General features: G+C 39.0%; 1 protein-coding gene and 1 non-coding gene across 4 annotated transcripts in view; one reads left to right on the top strand and one right to left on the bottom strand.

Annotated features, from left to right (window-relative positions):
* Positions 1–22,610, bottom strand: part of NFX1 (nuclear transcription factor, X-box binding 1) — an 81,639-nt gene that overhangs the window by 39,047 nt on the left and 19,982 nt on the right. For all 3 annotated transcript variants that reach the window (XM_069476513.1, XM_069476514.1, XM_069476516.1), the window contains exons 5-10: positions 21,258–21,363; positions 17,766–17,837; positions 15,539–15,678; positions 7,790–7,889; positions 7,492–7,709; positions 1,075–1,172 (exon numbers count right to left, since the gene is read on the bottom strand). In XM_069476513.1, coding sequence (XP_069332614.1) covers positions 1,075–1,172; positions 7,492–7,709; positions 7,790–7,889; positions 15,539–15,678; positions 17,766–17,837; positions 21,258–21,363 — 734 coding nt within the window. The remainder of the gene's footprint in view (positions 1–1,074; positions 1,173–7,491; positions 7,710–7,789; positions 7,890–15,538; positions 15,679–17,765; positions 17,838–21,257; positions 21,364–22,610) is intronic.
* Positions 11,846–11,952, top strand: LOC138388728 (U6 spliceosomal RNA). Its single transcript, XR_011234220.1, has one exon. It is a non-coding gene; the product is annotated as a U6 spliceosomal RNA (small nuclear RNA).

The raw sequence follows: 22,610 nt of genomic DNA, 5'->3' as shown, positions 1-22,610 counted from the left end.
TGGCCTTTACACTTGGTTTCTGAGAGGTAATCTCTAAGCCTACTGGAATGCCATGCCTGATAGCAGTGTCGTTGTTTGCCTGGAGCCTTGGGTCACTGGATAGTCTAATATTAATAATACGATTTAGGAACAGGCTGGTCACACTGGATAGTCTTAGGATGGGTGTTTTGGGTCACACGGTATCAGCAGACCTCTGGAGAGACTGGAGACTGAGATCAGCCAGCCATGGCTACACGATGGAGCCCCTATAAAAACTGTGAACTTCCAGGCATGGGTGAGCTTCCCCAGTTGGCAATACTCCATGCATACGGTCACACATTGACACTGAGACAGTAACACTATCCTGACTCCACAGGGAGAAGAAAAATGAAGTGCCACATTTGGTACTTTTTTGGACTCTGCCCCACATACTTCTTTCCTTGGCTGATTTAATCTGTATCCTTTCCCTTGTAATAGAACTGTAAACGTGAGTGTAACCATCAGTGAATTCAGTGAGTCCTTTCACCAAATTATCAAGCCTTGAGGGTGGTCTTAGGGACCAGTGAACTTGCAGTTGGTATCAGAAGTTGGTATCAGGGCACTTAACACAAACCCAGATGGTAAAATAAATAAAACTATAAAATGTTTAAAAAAAAAAAAAAGAGGTTGGTATCAGAAGTGAGTGGTCATGTGGACTGTTCTATCTAATTAAGCAGCTGTCTAAACTCTTGGAGTAGGTGTGAGAAGTGAGGGTGGTCTTGTGGCCTGTGTTTCCTCTAATGTCCTCTGACTCCTTTCAACAGTGCTATTATTCCTCTTTTCAGGCATCTAGCATGAACACACTTGTATTTGGTAGAGCTATTTGTCTATCTGCCATATCCCTACTATTGGCCTCTGAGCCTTGAGTGCCTCAACCTCCCCCCATACCTGTCCTACAACTGGACCATAGTGGCTGTTAGCATACACTGACTAGATTCAATGAATCATACAGAGTATGACAGGAATAAAACTGAGGTTATTTTGATTCCTCCCCTCCCATAATCACCATTTTAAAAAGCACTGATGGCAACAACCCTAGCATTGTTTAGGATTTACCTTTGTTCTGAAAGAGCATCTGCAGGAAATAACCGATGTGCGAGAGCATGGTCCACAGTCTCCTTCATGGCAGAGCTTTTCACAGGTATGAATGAAATCTTTAATAAAAATGAAAAGAGCTGGGAATGAAAATTGCAGCTACTCATTTTCATACTTCTAAATTAACTAGTCACACTGGTTTTCCACCTTCTACTCCCTGAAACTCCAGAATCAGAGTTGAAGGAGGAAGGATATAGCCAGTACTTCTTCCTATATCTTCCCTTCATCCAGCAGACTGGGCCTTTCTAACAAGGACCGGGTCCAGCATTAGACACTGGAATATGCTTTGGAGTGCACGATGCTTAGTCTAAGTCAAAGAATAGATCTTCTGACTCTTTCTTTAGGCCCCAAGTCTCTAGATTAGACTTGGATCTCCTTAAATTGTAGCCATGGATGACTTTATTGAAATGCTCTTGACTTTGAGAGTCATCTGGGGATCATAAATCCCCACAAGCCATGATCCATAATCTCTGTCTCAAGCTCTGTGAGTGTCTCGTGATGGGTGGCCTGCACTCACTCTGCTAAACTAGGTTTAGGACAAGTCCTGTTTCTGGGATCCCTCTGGGATAACTCAGAGTCTCTTTTTATAGCTAATATTGATATGATGTATTTTTCCCATCCTTTAACTTTCAGCCTCATTTTATTTTGGACTCTAAAATCTGTTTCCTGAAGATAGCATATAGCTGGATCTTAATTTTTGTTTTATCCAGCCTGAAAAATCTGCTTTTGTTTAATCCATTCACATTTAATGTTATTATTAATGTAGCTGGATTTATGTCTGCCATTTTATTTTTAGTTTTCTGTCTCTTCTTGTTAATCTAATCCTTCTTTACTGCTTCTTTTGCATAAAGTCAAGATTTTCTGTAGTGTAATTCCTTTAATGATGTTTTTCACTACTTTTTTTTTTTGAGAAGGAAAGAGGAGCTTATAATTTGCCAGCAAATGAGGAGGATGTAGACTACTGTCTAAAAAATGTCATTGTCCTCTAATAATAAGCAGAAATACAGAGCTTTTAAAGGGAGGCCATTCAGCTTCAGGCAATTGCTGTTCAACTATATTTGATGATTCTGATGGTCTCATCTCTGTCCTATCTCTGCCTAAGACAATCCCCGACCTCCGCCCACCTTTCACTACATTTTTGAGTTAGTTTTTTAATGGTTGCTCTAGGGCTTACCATATGCATCTTAACAGAATTTACTTCAGATTTATACTAATTCCAGTGAGATACAGAAGCTTTACTCCTACATAACTCTATTCCTCTTCTCTTTTGTGTTATTTTTGTTATACATATTATATCTATGTTACAAGCCCAATACTACATTGTTATAATTATAACTTCATATAATGTTATATCTATTAAGGAAGCTAAGAGAGGACATATATATTTATAGTTTGTTTTATTTTTTAATTTACCATTTCTGGCTTTCCTCATTTGTTCCTGTGGGTTTGTCACCATCTGGTATCATTTCTTTATTCCAATACAAGTCTGATCACATCTACCTCCCTTGTGCTATTATTGCCAAATATATTTCTAGATGTTATAGGCCTAACAATACAATTGTATACACATTATTATATACAATTATTTTTTAAGTCAGTTGAGAGAATTTATACTGTCTTTTATAATTATATAATTACCTTTACTAGTGCTCTTTGTGTTTCCATGTGTATTTCGAACTTCCATCTGGATTTACTTACTTTTAGCCTGAAGAACTTCTCTTAGTATTTATTGTAAGGCAAGTTGGCCTGATAGCAATGAATTGTTTTTTCTTTGTTTTTTTTGAGATGGGGTCTTGCTATGCTGCCCTGCTAGAGTGCAGTGGCATCATCATAGCTCACTGCAACCTCAAACTGCTGTGCTCAAGAGATCCTCCTGCCTCGGCCTCCTGAGTAGTTGGGACTACATGCACATGCCACTATGCCCAGATGATTTTTGTACTTTTTGTAGAGATGGGTATCTTGCTCTTGCTCAGATTGGTCTCGAACTTCTGACCTCAAGCGATACTCCTGCCTCAGCCTCTCAGAGAGCAAGGATTACTGGCGTGAGCCACTGTGCCCAGCCAATGACTTTTTCTAGTTTTTGTTTATCTTCATTTTTTAAAGATAGTTTTGCTGGATATAAGATTCAGGGTTGGCAGTTTTCTTTCAGTACTTTGAATGTGTCATCCTACTGCCTTCAGGTTGTGATGCTTTCTCCACTGTTTCTGATGAGAAGTCCACTGTTAATCTTACAGAAGTTCCCTTCTATGTGAGGAGTCAATTTTCTCTTGCTGCTTTCAAGATTTTCTCCTTGTCTTTGGCTGTCAGCATTTTTATTAGGTGCCTGGATGTGGATCTCTTTGCATTTATCCTAATTGGAGTTTGCTGAGCTTCATGGATATGTACACTAATATTTTTCAGTAAATTTGAACATTTTCACTCATTATTTCTTCAAGTATTTTCCTGGTCCTTTCTACTAGCCTTCTCATATCCCCATTATATGTACATTGATGCACTTAAAGGTGTGTCACATTTGTCTGAGGCTCTGTTCACTTTTCTTCATTCTATTTTGTCTCTGTCCTTTGGATTATATAATCTCTACTGACCTATCTTCATGTTCACTGATCATTTCTTCTGCTAGCTAAATCTACTGTTGAGCCCCTTTATAAATTTTTCATTTCAGTTATTGTATTTTTCAATTTCCGAATTCCTATTTGGTTTTTATAATTTCTATATCTTTATTGATATTCTTTATTTGATGAGACATAGTCTTCATACCTTCTGTTACCTCTTCAAGCATGGCTTCCTTTAATTCTTTGAATGTATTTATAACAGGTATCCTTAAGTCTCCATTAAATCTCATGTTTTTTTACTCTCACAGGCAGTTTCTGTTGCCTGCTTTCTCCCTTTTTCTTTGCATATCTGATAATTTTTTCTTGGAAACTTAGAGGTTTTAGCTAATATATTACAGCTGTATACTGCTTCCCCTCTCCACAGCTTGTTTTTGTTGTGGTTTGCTTGTTTATTTGTTTTGTGACTTGGCTAGACTACGTTAGTATGAAGCCACTGGTGTCATTCTTTGGATGGCACAGCCTTGGGGGTGCACACTCACCCTGGGATGACAGTGGTTTTAACAGGGCTCTCTTTGATGTCTCTTTCTCTGCTCTCTCTGTTAAGCTGTGTGGCTCATTTGGATTACAGTCCACTGATTGCCAGTCTGCTGTTTTTGACAATGCCCTAGGGCACAAATCGTTCAGCAGTCTGACACAATTAAATTTGGGCCATAGTCGTCTTTGCAATAAATCTCCGAGGTTTGTTCTAATCCCAGGAGGGAACCTTTTAGCTATCTTCCTCCGATTCTCTCTGGTGAACTAGCTGGCCAATAGTTTAGTTTATTGCTCTTTATTAAGATGAGCTCTCAAGTGCTTTATTAAGATAAGCTTTCTAAAGTATCCTTAGGCCTGAAATTCCCCATATTCTGTTTCAAATAAAGTTAGTTCCTTTGGGGAATACTTTAAAGTTCTCTTTTCTTATGAACTGCCTCTCTCCCTGGGAAAAGTTTCCGAGGCAACACTCCAGATGCTGGGTGGGGCAGTAGCTTCTTGTCTTCTCTGTGTGGAACCTTTGCCCTATGAGTGAGCTGGAGGATGACTAGGGCCCCAGTATTGTGCTACAAATGGGGCAGGGCCTCCATTCTATAGATGGCAGCTGGGTGGAGAAAGGGAGCCCCCAACATCTCAGCTACACTCACCAGAAATTCAGCCTCTTCACCTTAGAGTTGGAGGGCAAGAGTAATGTTGGCAGTGTGCCCTTCCTGGTGAGTACAGTAACCCTTGACTGGGAGCTGAGGGGAGAGGAAGCCTTGTCTTCTTGGCCACACTCTTCCTGAGTGGAGCTTTTGTCAAGCTGAGCTGAGGGGAGGAGGGAGGGTGTATGTTATAGCTCAATGCCACAGACTCTTGCTGTGGCTTACCTGAGTTTTATAGATTTTCTTGAATAAATATTTCTTCATTTGATGTATGCCCTTAGTACAATTTCCAGAGACTTTAAATGGTTGCCTTTTTATAGCTTTCCCCAGCTTTGCTTGTGTTACTGGAGAGCAGATCCACAGGCAGCTCCTCATGCTATCATCCTGAAAGTACAATTCTACCCAATCTCTTATACCGAAGCTGTATCTTTGGGATGGAAATTTCCTACTGGGTGAGATACTTAAAAGACCTAAACGAGCTTTCTATAGATAAACTAGGTCTGAAAAACTTGAAAGCCATTGTTATCACTGGGCACAGGTTTGTCTTTGAGCTTCTTAGTCCAACTCAGCCTAGTTCCTTAAAAGTTTTTCATGATTAAAAATGTGCTAAAGGCTAGGTGCAGTGGCTCATTCCTGTAATCCCAGCACTTTGGGAGGCTGAAGTGGGAGGACTGCTTGAAGCTATGACTTTGAAACCAGTCTGGGCAACATAATGAGACCCCATCTCTATAAAACAATAAAAAAATTAGCTGGGCGCAATGGTGTACACCTGTAGGTCCAGCTACTTAGGAGGCTAGTTGAGGCAGGAAGATTGCTTGAGCCCAGGAGTTTGAGGCTGCAGTGAGCTATGATGACGCCACTGCACTCTAGCTGGATGACCTGAGCAAGACCCTGTCTCTAAAAAAATAAAACAAAACAAAAACAACAACAAAAAAAGCTAGGTATAGCAGTTACCCGCCAATCTCTTAACCTGGTTTTTGTCCCACCCCAAGGTCTGTTACTGACAGTTACTATCCCTCTCTTGCTCAAGTTCCCTTCTATTACCCATTTCACATTTCCTTTTTCTCTCATCGCCAACAGGATCCCTAAGCCTTGGGTAGGATTTCTGGTCATTGTAGATGAAATTCTTACAGAACCCGTGTGCTTTCGGAAAAGGGAAAAACTTTACCATCCTTTTTGATTTAGAAGACATTTGATCTCCATATCATAGATACATTTTCTTGGTAGGCAGAGAACTAATGGATAATTGGTTTTCCTAATACAGCTGGAATATGTATTAAAATATAAGAAGAGCATTTTTCCTCTATACATAATTTTAAACTCATGTTGAGAAAAAGGATTAGGTAGGGTGCTCCTACTGCTTCCTGCAGGTACTTAGAAGAAATGTGAAATCTATCTTCTTGATAAAATGAAAACCAAATCTAAAGATTCTAGCATTACCAAAAAGAGGCACAGTTAGTTATAGGAGTATCTTTCCTATTCAGTCTCAGTTGCCTACTTTCATTTTTCTAAATACATGGCCTTTGAACACTCACTCAGGAGAGAAGTTGCCAAGTCATTGCAAAATTGCATACATATATTCCCCAAAGACTAAGTCAGATAGGCTCAGTTAGAAATTCAGATGATTTTACATCTAATTCCAACAAGCTTTTTCTGGTTTCTATATCCAAGTAATCAGAAGCCACAAATCAGAAGGGGGAGTCACTAAAGATAAGCAAGCTGGCATGTTAAAAGCATTGATAAGAAAATAAACGACAAAGAGCTTTAACAAACAGATAAAACCATTCAAACTGCACATTAGTATGGGACAAATTGCCTGAGAAACTTCTGCAGTCCCTGAGGGCAGCTCTGTATTAACTGTCATATAGTAACTGAGATTCATGAAAAAGAAAGAAAGAAATCACTTCCACTAACCTGTTTAAAGAAAAGAATGTAAATTTTACAAAAATCTTTGTTCAAAATGATGTTCAAGAGGTGCTATCCTCAGTTAGATGGGAAACTTAGCTATAGAAACTGATAGTCCTTGAGTGGCCTAATGGCAGAAGTTACAGTGTACTTAGAATTTTAGTTCTTTTTTTTTTTAGCGATAGGGTCTTGCTATGTTGACCAGGCTGGAGTGCAGTGGCTACACACAGGCACAGTCATAACACATTGTAGCCTCAAACTCCTGGGCTCAAGTAATCCTCCTTGCCTCAGCCTCCCAAGTAGCTGAGACTAAAGGTGCATGCCACTGTGCCTGGCAGAATTTTAGTTTTAAATATCTTACCTACAGTTATTTTAGCATGTTCCTATTATATAAAAATGCTTTTAAACACTTGCTGAACCCCGGATTAGTAAAAACATATATGTTATTCATACTAATGTAGGCTCCTATGAGAGATCATTACCTGCTGCCCCCCCATGGAATAGCATCTCACCACAGCTGTCTAGAATTAATAAAATATCTGAATCACAGATATCACTTGCGTAAATGTATATTTTCACACGGATATTTTGAGGAGGAAAGAAAAAGTACCTACACAAATTTCATCGTAATATTTAGAAGAACTTCTGATATTGTAACTGGTATTTAATACTACTTTGTCTAAGTAGTCATTGCTGTCAAACATTTACAGAATATTTTTAAAGCCAACTTTATGCCTACTAGTTACCTAAGGAACCACAAGGCAGAGGCTTGCCGCACACTTTTCCACATGAAGGGACAGGATCCATGCATGTTTTCCGACCATTACTTCCGAGTTCTAGCAATTGGCTGAGAGGAGTTTGGCCACAAGGGCAACAACGCACCAGCTGGGGGAGCCGTGGGCATGGCTGGCAGGGCTGAGGGTGGCACATTTGAGAACATGTATGGTTCCCACATTTCAAGTCCCTGTTAAGAAAAACATGCAATTACATAATTGTTGCATAAACTGCAGTTTTATTCCAACGGAGGAAAACGTTGAACCTTACTTGCCACATATCTTTAAACAGCTGAAGTCTCCAAATCCATCAGACTTTCCTACGTCTGTTCCACATAACACATCTCTGGAGGTGCTGCCGCAGTAGCATACTTGAGGACATAATTTCAAAAACAAAAGATTAGTAACCTGTATGGGTTCTTGAAATATTCCAAACAATCTATAAGAAAACACAAAACGCCTTTCATTAGCATGTTGATCAGACCTGATGCAGAAATGAATGTGGGCTTATACAGCAGCTCTAAGACCCACCTAAGAGTTTTATCACAGGAAGAAATAAAAAAGTCCATGTTAAATTCTGTTAATATTTCCCAGTGCTTCTGTAGCACATCCCAAGAACAGCATTAGAGTGAAGCAACTCCTAAATTAAGAGAACGTTATCTGGTCCATAAGGCCCCATGGTTGAACACCATGAATTGTGAGGCTCCCTTGGGCCTTCGAGATGTTGCAAGGGATGGACTAGCTAAGCTGGTAGCAGTGGTGGAGGGATTGACACCTGCATTCTCCGTCCTCACTTCAGCCCAAGAAACATAGCCTTCATACTTTATAGATTGGGGTTTACATAAAGTGCTTGAAGAAAGGTCCCTATTGCTAAAAAGAAATTTAAAAAATTAGTATTATGGTATAAAATCCTTAATAACTTTTATACTGCTACTGTTGAATTTGAAGTAATCATGTTTGAGCATTCACATTGAGTAAAAAGTTTCAAATAACCTGAGACTTTTCTTTGCTAGACAGAGAACCCAGCCTATTGATCTTCCTACAGGTTCAAGAAATAATGGATTCCTTTATTTGCTGGGGTCAGCAATAAGCATGTTATTTTTAGAGAGTTATGTTTTGAATGCACTAAAATATAATAAAGTCCTAATAAGGATTAATTTTCACTAACATAATTTTTCTGATAAAATGTCACTTTACATTTTTAGTTTACAATAAAAATTTATCTCATTAAGATCAATCTATGCAAATATACCTTGCCCTACATAATAAATGGTGACCAGAAGAGTGAAAATCAAATTGAAATTATGCAGATCTAACGTTACTTTCCTTCTTCCTCAGAACAATTTAGATATTTACTTGCATAGAAAATCAACATCTGAATAAATGCAACATTATAAAAACATATCAAATCACATAATGTAATAAAAATAGAATGCTTCTAATAAAACATTAGAAATAATATTCATAAAATAGTATATTGAACAGAACCAAAAATTTTCACTGACACACGGGAAGAGGAAAGCCTCAAATCATTGAACATATAATCCAACTCTTGATTTTTAAAATACACATTCCATTTTCCAATAAGTACATATGCAATTTCATCCCCTGTTCTAAAACTCATTCAATCATTCAATAAAGACTCATATAATGCAGGAAGTGCAATCAGTATTTGTGGAATCAATGAATTAGTAAACAAACCCTGGCAACTGGGAGCTTCTGCAAGCAGGCTTTTCTTTGCTAAGTTTCTGCTCAAACAGAACAGAGGCTTTTTTCAGAGGTAATGAACAGACAACTGTAAACAATAGTGTCAAGGGTCCTAACACTGTGAAAATAAAAACAAAATGGAGCCCCTGTTAATCAGGAAATAATCTGAGTACAATACTAAAAAGCTCTGCTATGCTTAGGCACAAGAGACAGAAATATCTGCTGACAGAAAAATTAGAGTCACAGCTGGTTGAATAGTATTAAGAATCTAAAGACCGTCTGGAGAAAGGACCCTGTTGCCAGCCTTAATCTGTTTAGTATTTTATCAACACTGAATAAGACCCAAAAAGAATGCTTATTAAATCTCTTGATAAGGCTGAAAGGGATCCTAGGATTATAATTTGAGAAAAACTGTACACATGGCCCAAATACTCTGCTAGATATTTAATGCAAACAAACAAAAAATTTTCAACTGGGTTTGAAAAATCAACTATACAGAAAGGAAGAAACTGGGTTCCATACGAATTTGTACAAGAAAGACTTGGATAATTTAAGTGAGTAAAAGCCAATATGAATCAAGAGCTAAAAATGGCTAAGATCAAGGGGACTTTCCAACACCATTGTCTATACTGCTAAGACCAGAGTGCCAGTCGTATATACTTACTCCTGCTTTACCTCAAAATGGCTTTGAGTTAGCTTGTAAAAATATGTGAAATTTAATAAGAGAATGTAAATTAAAAGATGTAAAAAGGAAAACAATAGTAGGAATATAGAATGAGATATAGTTTAAAAATGTACACTATAAAGGCAAACGTTAGGTCAGTTACACAGGATTCCTAAGATAAAATGAGATCAATAGTTTTTGAGGAAAAACAACTATTTTAGGAACTAAGACCAGGCAGGAATTTATCCCAAGAGGACTCATAAACACTGAGTAATACACAGCACAGTTCCTTACATAACATCCTAATAGAGCACACCACAAAACATTTTACATGGCCATTTCTTACTATAAGTGTCAATGTAGGTCAACAGTATCACACCAAAGTGAAATTTAAAGAAATAAAAATCTATCTATTTTTTTCCAAAATCAAAATAGCTTTTTTTATGATTATGAAAGTAATACTTATTGCAAGGACATTAAGACAGCATTATCTCTAGTTCTATAGACTCTCAATCCCTTTCCTTTCTGCTCCCCAGAAGGCACTGCAGGTCTCAGAAATTAGTATTTAATCACTTGGAGGGGGGACTTTCTCTTTCCAGAAGTGATTTTATCTGTGTTCTACCACCACTAGGTCTCACACTGACATTCCTATTTTTTGCACAGTCTCTCCTAGACTCTCTCCAGAGTGAGCTCTGAAGCTGGGTTGGCTAGCTTTGCTTTAGATGTTTATTTCCTACTTGTAACTAGAAACGTATAGTATTGTTTGTCTTCTAGTTATTTTATAGGTGGGTTATTTTATTCACAATTTTAAATTTTATGTGTGTGTGTGTGTGTGTGTGCGGTTTTTGAAGATTGTGGAGAAATTTAGGTAGTTGCCATTATCTGACAGGAATGTGCAATTTAAGACTTGGAAAGAACTAGCGATAATGAATGAAAGAAGAAAGCAAATGTTGGAAATTAGTATCCTACAGAAAAAAGAAGCACAAAATCACAAGACACACAAACTTCTGGTGCCATCTGTTAAATAAATTGCATTTCACTTTGTCAGCAGTAGAGGGCGCGCCTGAACCAAGAAATTTAGTAAGCCGCCCAGACCTCTCACCTCTGCCTACACAAAATCGCCTCTTATTGCTGGAACAAGAGAATATAAGGACTTTGTAAATGAACAGAAAATGGCATATGAGGCAGATGGTATTATTTTTCTTGATCTTTTACTCCCTCTTTCCTTGAAAACCTCACTGACTTTGGGCGTGGCCATATGACTCATTTTGACCAATAGAATGTGAGTGGACATGACATACACCAAATAGCTTTAAATGTGATAGCGTGTTTGACTCAGTATCTTGTACCTGTGCTCCAGGCTCCAGACTTTGAGCCTCTAGAACTATGAGAGAATAAATTTCCTTTGTTTAAAAAAAATAAAAATAAAAAAAATAAAGAAAAATCTAGAAGGCACCGATACATTGTTCCCCAGAATCCATGCTGACTAAGGGCAATTGTAAAAACAGAAAAACAGGGAGGGGGGGCTAGGTGGGCGAATGCATGGACTGCAGATACTGCAAGCTATCTTCTCCGAATACTGTTTCTCCCGACTGAGATTCTGAGAATTACTGTGTGGCATGGGTTTGTGATTATATGTCTGATAAATACCTGGATAGAGCTTCTCTACACCTTCTGTTAAATGCAGACCCATATAACATAATAGATAATCAAACTGTGCATAGAGTTGACATTCTCCTGAGGACACTATCAAAAACAGGAGCTTGAACAGAAGATTATTTCACTTGAGCCAGGGATAAAACTGAGGGGAGTTCCCACAGGCAGGGGCAGGATTCAGAACAGGTGATTAAAGCCTTGAAGTTCTACTCCATAGAGAATAGACTGCAGAAGGGTTAGCCTGGAAAATAATCAGGACACATTTAAACAGTCATCTGTCTCAGTCAAAAATCTCAAGGAGTGCTCGCTTCGGCAGCACATATACTAAAATTGGAACAATACAGAGAAGATTAGCATGGCCCCTGCGCAAGGATGACACGCAAATTCGTGAAGCGTTCCATATTTTTTTAATAATAAAGAAAAAAAAAAAAATCTCAAGGAAGTACTCAGAGAACACCTAGCTTTGAGCAATACGGATTCTGATGAATCCCACAAGAAAACTGGCATCGCTGTAATCACTTTTAAGAGAATGTGTGGTCTGGTAAGCACGTTTCACAGAGAAGAAATGAAGCAATCACAGCTGTTAGGCATGGAAAGGAAACACTGGGAAGAGAATATATAACAGCTGATTTTGAACCTCCCAGGAGGAACATAAAATGTGGAGAAAAGCAGACCAATGAGAGTATATTTCAGGGCAGCAGATGTTGGTTCAATAAAAGAAAAAACTGGGACAATTAGAGTTGTCCCATGACCAAACTGGCTACCTAAAAATACAGTGAGCTTTCAGTCTGTTTAATCAGAGACTAACGGGCAACATCCACTCTGGGCAGCAAAGCGGGGATAACTGCAGTAAGAGAAAACTGAATTAGATTCTTCTGACCTATTTCAAGATTCTAATAACAAGAGAGATGACGAGCAAAGGAGAAAACATTGAAAACATACTCTTATACTCACAAATTTTTAAAATAATTTTTTTCTATTCATATACTTTCCCTTTTTTCCCACTGAGGTATAATTAACATATAATAAACACATATCTTTGGCAGTTTGATATACTTTGATAATTGTATACATCTGTGTAACCACCACCCAAAACAAGATATCAAATATTTCTATCAAAAACAAAAAAACAAAAACATTTCTATCAACCCAGAAAATTTCTTTGTGCCTTCTTCCAATTTCCACCTCTAAGCAATCATGTTCTAATTTTTATTATGAAAGATTAGTTTTATCTGTTCTTAGATTTCATATAAAAAGAATCATAGAGTAAGTTCTCTTTTGTATCTAGCTTGTTTGATGTAATGTAATGTTTTTGAGATTCATCTATCTTGTTGCAAATGTCACTAGTCCATTCCTATTTATCAATGAGTAGTATTCCACTGTATGAAAATACCATAATTTATTTATTCCTTCTTCTGTTGATGGACATTTGGGTTGTTTCCAGTTTGGGGCTCTTATGAACATATATTCCTGTACAAGTCTTTTTGTGACTTAGGTATGCAAATATCTAAGAGTGGAAAGCCTGGCTCATACGATACACAAAGGTTTCATTTTATAAGAAACTGCCATACAGTTGTTCAAAGTGGGTGTATCATTTTACACACCTGCCAGCAATGTATGAGAGTTCCAGATGCTCTACCCTTGCCCACATTTGGTCATGAGTATTTTAGCCATCCTAGTAGGTGTGAAAAGGTACCTCACTGGGGTTTCTTTGTTTTTTAAACAGTTTTATTGTGTCATAATTCATACACCACATAATTCACCCATTTAAAGTATACAATTCGATGGCTTTTAGTATATTCAGAGTGTGTGTCTACCACCACAATCAATTTTAGAACATTTTCATTAACTAAAAAAAAAAAAACGCCAAACCCCTTAGACATTACCCTTCATCCCACATTCCCTCAGCCCTAGGTAACCACTAACCTACTTTTTGTCTCTATGGATTTGTCTATTTTAGATATTTCATATAAATGGGATCATACAGTACGTGGTCCTAGCCGGGAGCGGTGGCTCACGCCTGTAATCCCAGCACTCTGGGAGGCTGAGGCAGGAGGACAGCTTGAGGTCAGGAGTTCGAGATCAGCCTGAGCAAGAGCGAGACCCTGTCTCTACTAAAAATAGAAAGAAATTAGCTGGACAACTAAAAATATATAAACAAAATTAGCTGGGAATGGTGGTGCATGCCTGTAGTCCCAGCTACTCGGGAGGCTGAGGCAGAAGGATTGCTTGAGCTCAGGAGTTTGAGGTTGCTGTGAGCTAGGCTGATGCCATGGCACTCTAGCCCGGGCAACAGAGCAAGACTCTGTCTTAAAAAAAAAAAAAAACAATGTGGTCCTTTGTGACTGGCTTCTTTCACTTAGTATATTTTGGAGGTTCATCTACTTTGTAGCATGTACCAGAACTTCGTTCCTTTTTATGGCTGAATGATATTCCATTGTAGGGACAGAGTCTTGCCATGTTGCTCAGGCTGGTCTCGAACTCCTGGCCTCAAGTGATCCTCTTGTTTTGGCTTCCCCTAAGTGCTAAGATTACAGGCATGAGCCACTATGTCCAGCCTCATTTACAAGTTTTGTGGGGACACATATTTTCATTTCTCTTGGGTGTATGCCTAGGAGTAGAAATACTGAGTCAAATGCTAAGTCTATGTTAAGCACATTCCATGTGTTTTTCAGCCATTTTTATGATTTCTTTTGTGAAGTATCTTTCAAGTCATTCATTCACATTTTTGAGTTGTTCATCTTTTTTATTGATTTATAGGAATATTTAAAATATTCTGGATACAACCTATGATTTATCTTTTTTTTTTTTTTTTTTTGAGACAGAGTCTTGCTCTGTCGCCCTGGTTAAAGTGCAGTGGCATCATCATAGCTCACAGCAACCTCAAACTCCTGGGCTCAAGTGATCCTCCTGCCTCAACTTCCCGAGTAGCTGGGACTATGGATATGCACCACCACGGCTAATTTTTTCTATTTCTTTTTAGTAGAGACAGGGTCTCACTCTTGCTCACCTGGTCGTGAACTTCTGAGCTCAAGCGATCCTCCATGCTTGGCCTCCCAGATTGCTAGGATTACAGGTGTGAGACCTAGCCTATTCACTTTCTTAAAGTGTCTTTTGATGAGTTGAAATTTTAAATTTTGATAAAGTCCAATTTATCAATTTTTTCTTTTACAGTTAGTCCTTTTGTCCACAAAATCTTTAACTAACCCCAAAGTCATTAAAATATCCATATAGTTTCTTCTAGAAGCTTTATGTTTCTGGATTTTAGATTTATATCTGTGATTCATGTAGAATAAATTTTTGCATAAAGACTGAGATACGGGTTGAGATTCATTTTTTTTTTCCATACATGCACCCATTTGTTCTAGTAATATTAGTTAAGACTTTGCCCATTGGATTAACATCTTGGTTGAAAGTCAATTGATTGTATATGTGTGGATCTATTTCTGGACATTGATCTATTTTTCTTCCATTGATCTATTAGTCTTTTTTTTTTTTTTTTTTGTTAAGAGGCAGGGTCTTGCTATGTTGCCCAGGCTGGTCTTAAACTCCCAGCCTCAAATCTTCCTGCCTCAGCCTTCCAAGTAGCTGGGAATATAGCACCCAGCTTATTAGTTTATCTTTATACTAATAACTGCAGTGTCACAAATAGTGTAGCTTTATGGTTTTGAAATCAGGTAGTGTAAGTCTTTCAAGTTCTTTTGCAAGATTACTTTGGCCTTTCTAGGTCCTTTTAAAGCAGTTACTTTAAAATAGCATTTTAAAATCTATAGTCCAAATTATATAGGAGTTTGACCTATACTGGTAATATGCAAGTAAAATGATAAAAACCGTCTAAGCATTCTATCTCTAGTCCTCTCTCCTCAAGATACCAGAGCTGAATAGAATCTCTGTGGCTACAGGTTTGAGACCAATTGATGTGTATCATGACAACCATAAATAAGGTTTCAGAAAAGTATGCAAGCATTGCTAGCTGGTGTGCTCACCACTTACCCTGGTTCAGTATGATCCGGCAAGGCTGGCACTGATCCCCATGGCACAGCTCAGCACAGCGGTGCTGACCACAGTTCAAAACATTCTCACATGGATTAGAACAGTGGACTGAGACAGCCTGACCACAGCGAACTGTGTGCCTGTAAAGACAAGAGATGTAAAGACGCATCAGTCTAAAAGTTCTTGTTGGACTGTTAAACTAACACTGAAGCCCCAACCCTCCCCCCAAACCCTACTAAACTTTTCTCTTAACCTTGTTTCCTCCATTTTTTCTATATGTCTCCCGCCTCCAATTCTTATTTCCTCAATTACTTTCCCTTTCTCCATTTTCTTCTCCTTATTTTCCATCCTGCCTTTGTCTCTCCCCTATTTTCTGGCCAGTGAGGAACTGAAGGCTATTCTTAAGTATTTTTTTATGTGGTATCATCTCTTGAGTTCCGCAGAGCAGCACGCTCTATGGGGAAAAAGCCCTGGAGGAAGGTTTAGAAGATCTGGATTCTATGCCTAGCTCTGCCTGGAGCTCCCACAGTACCTTTTAGACAGAGAGGGAGGGGCAGCTATAATGTACCCAGATTTGACATACCCACACTGAAAGCACAATGGCATTTTCCTGACACCAGCATTTTGGCTTTTTATGCAGCTACAATACTTAGAACATACTCTATGTGACTTTGATTCGGGGTGGGGAAATCATTCTAGCTTTGTTCTACTAAATATCCTGATCTTGCCAACTTCCTGGCTAGAGAAGGATATGAGGCCAGTATTTTTAGACAATTATCTTAAGGTCTGTTTCTAGGGTAATGGTTTAGCACTTGGAGTCTACTGTCCTACAAGAAGAGTTTCATTCTGTCCCCTACTCCCATTTTAACTATATATTTATGTTAAATACATAGATGATCAGTTTGCAGTACCCAGCATAATGGCTAACATTGACCTATCATCCTACCATTTTGCCCAGCACCATGGCTAACACCAACTCCTTGAGGTGGAAACTATTATTTTTCTACTGTATGATAAGAAAAATGAGGTTCATCGAGACGAAGCAACTTGCCCAGGATCAACAACCAGTCAGTGGCAGAGCCAGTATCTGACCTCTGTGACCCAGAACCCTAGCATGTGAATCTCAGGCCACACTAAGTTCAGTAAATGCTAAACAAACACACACCATTGAAAATCTATATGATCCATCTCATCTCGTGGTTCAGAAATCATTTTCATATCTTACTGGGCCTCAGAGGCACTCCACAGCTATCAGTGATCCTTGTACTGATGATGCCAGAGAACTTGTATTATAATGAAAAGAGGGTGCATTCTGGGGTCACTTAATCTTTCATTCAACGACATTCACTGAAAACCACTTAGATGCCAGTTACTGTGCTAGGCACAGGAAAATGATCCCTGTCTCTTGGACCTTAACAGACCTGGGTTCAACTCCTGGTTCTGTCACTCACTAGAGGCTAAAAAAATTGCTGTGGCTCTGGCATTTCACCTGAAATGGGTAAGCCCACAATCTCACTGTGTACACAATTTCTTAATCACTTATAACTGCAGACCCCAACCCCTAAGCTGCAGAGCTCCACACGCCCCTCACCCCCACCTCCACCCCAGTCCATGGAAAAACTGTCTTTCATGAAACCGGTCCCTAGTGCCAAAAAGGTTGGGGACCGCTGACTTACAAGATTGTAAAACAGGATCGGGGCAGCACACGAAACTACTATTTATAGAAAATTACTATTTATATCTATCATTTATTTATATCTACCTATGAATCTTTTACTTTAGAAATTCACAGCTGGGTGCAGTGGTTCACGCTTGTAATCCCAACACTTTGGGAGGCCAAGGTGGGAGGATCGCTTGAGATCAGCTTGGTCAACATAGCAAGACCCTGTCTCTCAAAAAATTTGTTTAAAAATTAGGTGATCTAGATTGAATGGATCTTCTAAAAAAAAAAAAATAATAATTAAAAATTAGGCGGGCATGGTGGCACAGGTCTGTAGTCTTAGCCACTCAGGAAGTTGAGGTGGGAGGATTGCTTGAGCCCAGGAGTTTGAGTTTACAGTGAGCTACAATCGTGCCACTGGACTCCAGTCTGGGCAACAGAGCAAGACCTTGTCTCAAAATTTTAAAAACAAAAGAAAAGAAAAGAAAAGAAAAAGAAAAGGAAATTCACAAGAAAATCATCCATGTGGAAACTGCGGTGTTCTTTAGAGTGCAATTCTAATGTTACCTGGTCCGTCCACATTCACATGTTTTAGTCATAAAGGCAGGGCAGGGTGGGCAAGGTCCAGGATGACAGAGACTGAAAAAGAAAGGCTTCAATGAATAGACCATACACATGAATCTAAACTTGAACAAAGCTGCTCCAACTGGGTCCTATTACGAATGAGCAACAAATAAACCTACTATAAAATGTCTTTGTATTTATCTAAAGTTGATTAAACTATTTTTTAAAAGATATCAACTATATTTCTATGAAGAAAAAAGTGACAGCATTATCACTTCAGAATATTTAACTAGAAAAATAGAGCCCAATCAGAACACTGTTTTTATTTGGGTCTGACGGTCAAAGATGACATTTTCAAATATGGTCTTGGCTCACTTACAGCAGTGTGTGGGCATAAAAATGCTTGCTACTCAGGTGAACAGCAGGATGGCCAATACGGTCCTACAGAACATCAGAATCTAAGCAAACTAACAGAGCTCAAATATACTAGGTCCATGAGAAGTATACATTTTCTCATCAGCTAGTGAAGTAATAATCAGGTGCTGGGTTAATAACGTGAACAGGCCGGGCGCGGTGGCTCATGCCTGTAATCCTAGCACTCTGGGAGGCCGAGGAGGGTGGATCACTCGAGGTCAGGAGTTCAAAACCAGCCTGAGTGAGACCCCGTCTCTACTAAAAAAAATAGAAAGACATTATATGGACAACTAAAAATCTATATAGAAAAAATTAGCCGGGCATAGTGGCGCATGCCTGTAGTCCCAGCTACTCGGGAGGCTGAGGCAGTAGGATCGCTTAAGCCGAGGAGTCTGAGGTTGCTGTGAGCTAAGCTGACGCCACGGCACTCACTCTAGCCTGGGCAACAAAGTGAGACTCTGTCTCAACAACAACAACAAAAAAAAAAAGAAACAAATTATCTGGCCAACTAAAAATATATATAGAAAAAATTAGCCGGGCATGGTGGCGCATGCCTGTAGTCCTGGCTACTCGGGAGGCTGAGGCAGTAGATTGCTTAAGCCCAGGAGTTTGAGGTTGCTGTGAGCGAGGCTGAGGCCACGGCACTCTAGCCAGGGTAACAGAGTGAGACTCTGTCTCAAAAAAAATAAAATAAAATAAAATAAAATTACGGGAACAGTGAAAAGAAGGATGACATGAGGGGAGGCATGTTGGTAAGTAACATAGGGACAGAACACAGGGCCATGGAAAGAACTGAACTGAATGATGTGCTATGGGTCAGAATTAGATCCCTGAATAGAATGTTTATAGGAGCTATGTTATAGAGACCAATGGGAAAAAAATTACAAAATGGAATTTGAATATTCAAATAAATACTGTCCTCTTCAAAGTAGACACCCTGGTAAATTACACACTGCTACAGAAATACCACTACTTAAAACATTTTGGGAACTTCTACAACTTTTTTTTGGGAGGGGGCATTCTAAGTGATGGCAATCATAATCCTTTAGGAATTAAAAGTCAATCAGAGCCAAGTCTAATTAATCAGGTCAATGATAGAATTTGGCATAAATACAAGAAAGTGATCTGCCTGAGTTTTTTAGTTTTTTTAAATGGGACTCCTACACCAGCTCTAATAATCTTTAAATAAGATTTAAACACTGAAAACAACCCAGGAACAAGTGCCTAGTCTTTTAAGGTGACCATTTAGACAGACAGTAGACATAAGGTTAAGCACGTTTCTTTAAAGATGAGTACCATTACTCAGTAGTTGTATTTCACATATGTCCCAACCCTTTCACCTTTTAGGTGAAACAATTTTCATGGTTGCACATTTAAATAACTTTAGACTGACAGATAAACTGCTGGTCAATGTGGGTGACTCCAGGTTGTTTCAAATATCCCAGAAGCCTGGACTCAATCTCAGGTTTTCTTAATTTTTAGAGAAGTGGTTGTAACACTGGCTACATATTGGAATCACCTGGAGAGATTTTAAAACTATAGCTTTCTGGAACTGACTTTCAGAGATTCTGATGCAATTGCTCTGAGGCAGAGACTCAGTACTGGTTTTTAAAAATGTTCCTTAAATGATTCTAATATGCAGCCAGGGTCAAGAACCACTGCTCTAGAGAATTTTATAACTTAGAAGAACAAACCAAAACAGAGAAAGGGGCCAAGTGTGGCTTCCGAGTCCTGATAAATGTCAGTAAGAGAAACGCAAAGCTTTCTTTGAGACCAGGAAAGTGCTGTTGGGGAATGGGTTTTAGCAACCTTTACGGTCCTGACAAGAGTAAAAGGACAGTTCCAAGTATGAGACACAAGAGTGGTTTTAAGCTGTCCTTTCCCCTCCGACATGGTGTTGACCACCTGATTTATGTCACTTTTGGTGTTCTCTGGTAGTTAATAAGAACATATTTCTGCTGAAGGCTTCAGAAAGAGTCCATGCAGGGGGTTAATTTCTTATTACTGAATTTACTTAAAAGGCCAGCTAAAGGAAAGAATGGTTTAAGTAAATGAGTCCCTGAGGAAGAACCTACGCAAGCAGTCAAAGAGAAGGAGGCAGACGACTGCCTAGCAGATTGCAAGCCATGCTGTTTAGCTCAATCTGAAACAGCTCTACACCCATTGACATTTCCCAAGCACCACCACCACCATACCTTGATCACAAGGCCCCTGGTCCAATATTACCCCTGCTCCATGCAATAGAAGCACCAAGATAACACTCTGCTGTTTTACTCTTAACATTCGGGTAATAAAAAGCAGGAATTACCATTTTTTGACCACTTGCCAGACTCTGTACCAAGCCTCTTAGGTTCATTAATTCATTTAATTTTCATAGAACCCTGTATTATTATTCATATCACTATTATTTTACAGATGCAGAAATCCAGGTTTAGAGAAGTTAAGCAACTTGTCCAAGGTACCGTAACTATTTAAGTGGCTTGAACCCAGGATTTAAACCTTGGTTTGTAGGAATGTATTTGTAACTGATCAATTGCTTCTCTATTACTGTGTATTTCTCTTATTATTTAAAAGCTGACTGGATACGTTCTAAAGCTTGCTATTTACTGTAGGGAAAAGATTCACATTCTCAAAACACTGTCTGACAGGACCTTAAACAATTGTCTTTCACCAGACAGAAGGCTGTTCTATACATTCTCTTTGGACCTGCATATCACTGGGGCATACAATATATGAGTCTCATTTCTTCTTAGAAGCCAGCAGTGTACTACAGTGGAAGGAGCACTGGCTTTGGAAACTGCTGCTTCACCATGTCCTAGCACTGTGACATTGGGCCAGATGCTTGGCCTTTCGAAGCCTCATCTGTAAATGGAAATGATAAATACCTATACATTACTGGGTTGTGGTAATGACTTAACAAATTAACTTATGTAGAGTGCCTGGCACAGAGTAAGCGCTCAGTAAATGGTCCCATATCACCCTTCACCCCAGTAAGTTACATGCTAACCAGATATGTGTACTTAAAGCCACCAGCAAAGCATATCCACCAGGAATCCCAATGGGTCTAGTGTTCCAACTTACAGGTTACAGGAATGTGGGCAGTCCTGGCCAGGCTGTTTCTTCCTACAAACCTCACCACAACTATGTGGAATTTCATTTCTGCTCCATTCAGGATTCTTTACCTTGCCTAAAACATATCAGATCAGAGAGTCAATGGTATACACTTCAACCACATCCTCAACTTTAATGAAACAGTACAGTATAGCTAGACAGCATGAAATGTTAGTGTGGTTTTCATTAGTTCAACAAATGTATTATCTCACATTCTAAAATAAAAAGATGAACGTAATGCTATTCATCAACAGCTTCACTGAGTATGATAAATCTTAAATTCTGGATTACCCAGGAAAGATAAATAAAAAGTCACTTTTACTTATGAAAATGCCATTTTGACTAATGGACACATTTAATCTGAGACAAATACCTACAAGATAAGCTTTTTGTAAATGGCCTCAAGACGGATATGGAAAAAGCTGCTGTAAAGATCAGAGGAGGGAATAAGGGAAGAATACTAGGGGAAGGGGAGCAGACAGTAAGAGATAGAAGGGACATAAATGCCCTCTGTAGTAGGAACTCGCCTATTGAAAAGCTGTAAAGTAGGCATAAAAGGTCTATAATTTTATAATCAATGTCACTCTGCAAATCTTGACTGAGTATCTTCCATGCACTTAGTGCAGACGAGGTAAGAGTAAAACAGGGGCACAGATTCCTCTTTGCCCTTGAGGAATTCATCCTCACTTGAGCAATTTGCACAATAAAAGACAGTCATCCCCACTCCAAGGCCTCTGCTTTTCTCTCTATACTGTCTTTTTCAGAAATTTTATTCATGCTGAGAGGTTCAATATGCCTAAAGGTCATTGGTTCCCGAATCTACAGTTTCTGCCTTGTCCTGAATCCTCAGTTTCAATCCCACTTGTCCAAATGTCTGCTGAACATCTCTGCTTGGGGTTTCACAATCATCTCAAACTGATTTATCCACAGCCAAAGTTCAAATCTTCCATCTACAACCCAACCCCTCCTTCAGTGTTCCCTACTTTTGTCAGCATCACTGTCAGAGTCACACAGAAAAACTAATCATCGCCGACTCCTCTTCTTCTTTCAACACTGCACTTAATCACCAAATCTTGTCAATTTTCCCTACACAGTATCTCTCACCTCATCTCCTCTCCCACTCTTGCTCTTTTCTCTCTACAGGCAAAACTGCATCTCCAGACTACTACAAAAGCCTCCCTGCCTCTGTGCTTTCTTGCTCCAACACAGTGCCCTGGTTTTCCCCTAACATCTTCCAATGGCTCCACTTCTTTTCCCTGACTCTACATGATGGGTTTTTTCCTTTTCCCTTCCAGGGTTCTGTATCACATCCCTTCTTCACTT

This window comes from Eulemur rufifrons, chromosome 7 (assembly GCF_041146395.1).
Source record: "Eulemur rufifrons isolate Redbay chromosome 7, OSU_ERuf_1, whole genome shotgun sequence".
Taxonomy (NCBI): Eukaryota; Metazoa; Chordata; class Mammalia; order Primates; family Lemuridae; genus Eulemur; species Eulemur rufifrons.
Note: the sequence above shows the minus strand (reverse complement) of the source record. Positions and strands in the feature narration are given on the sequence as shown.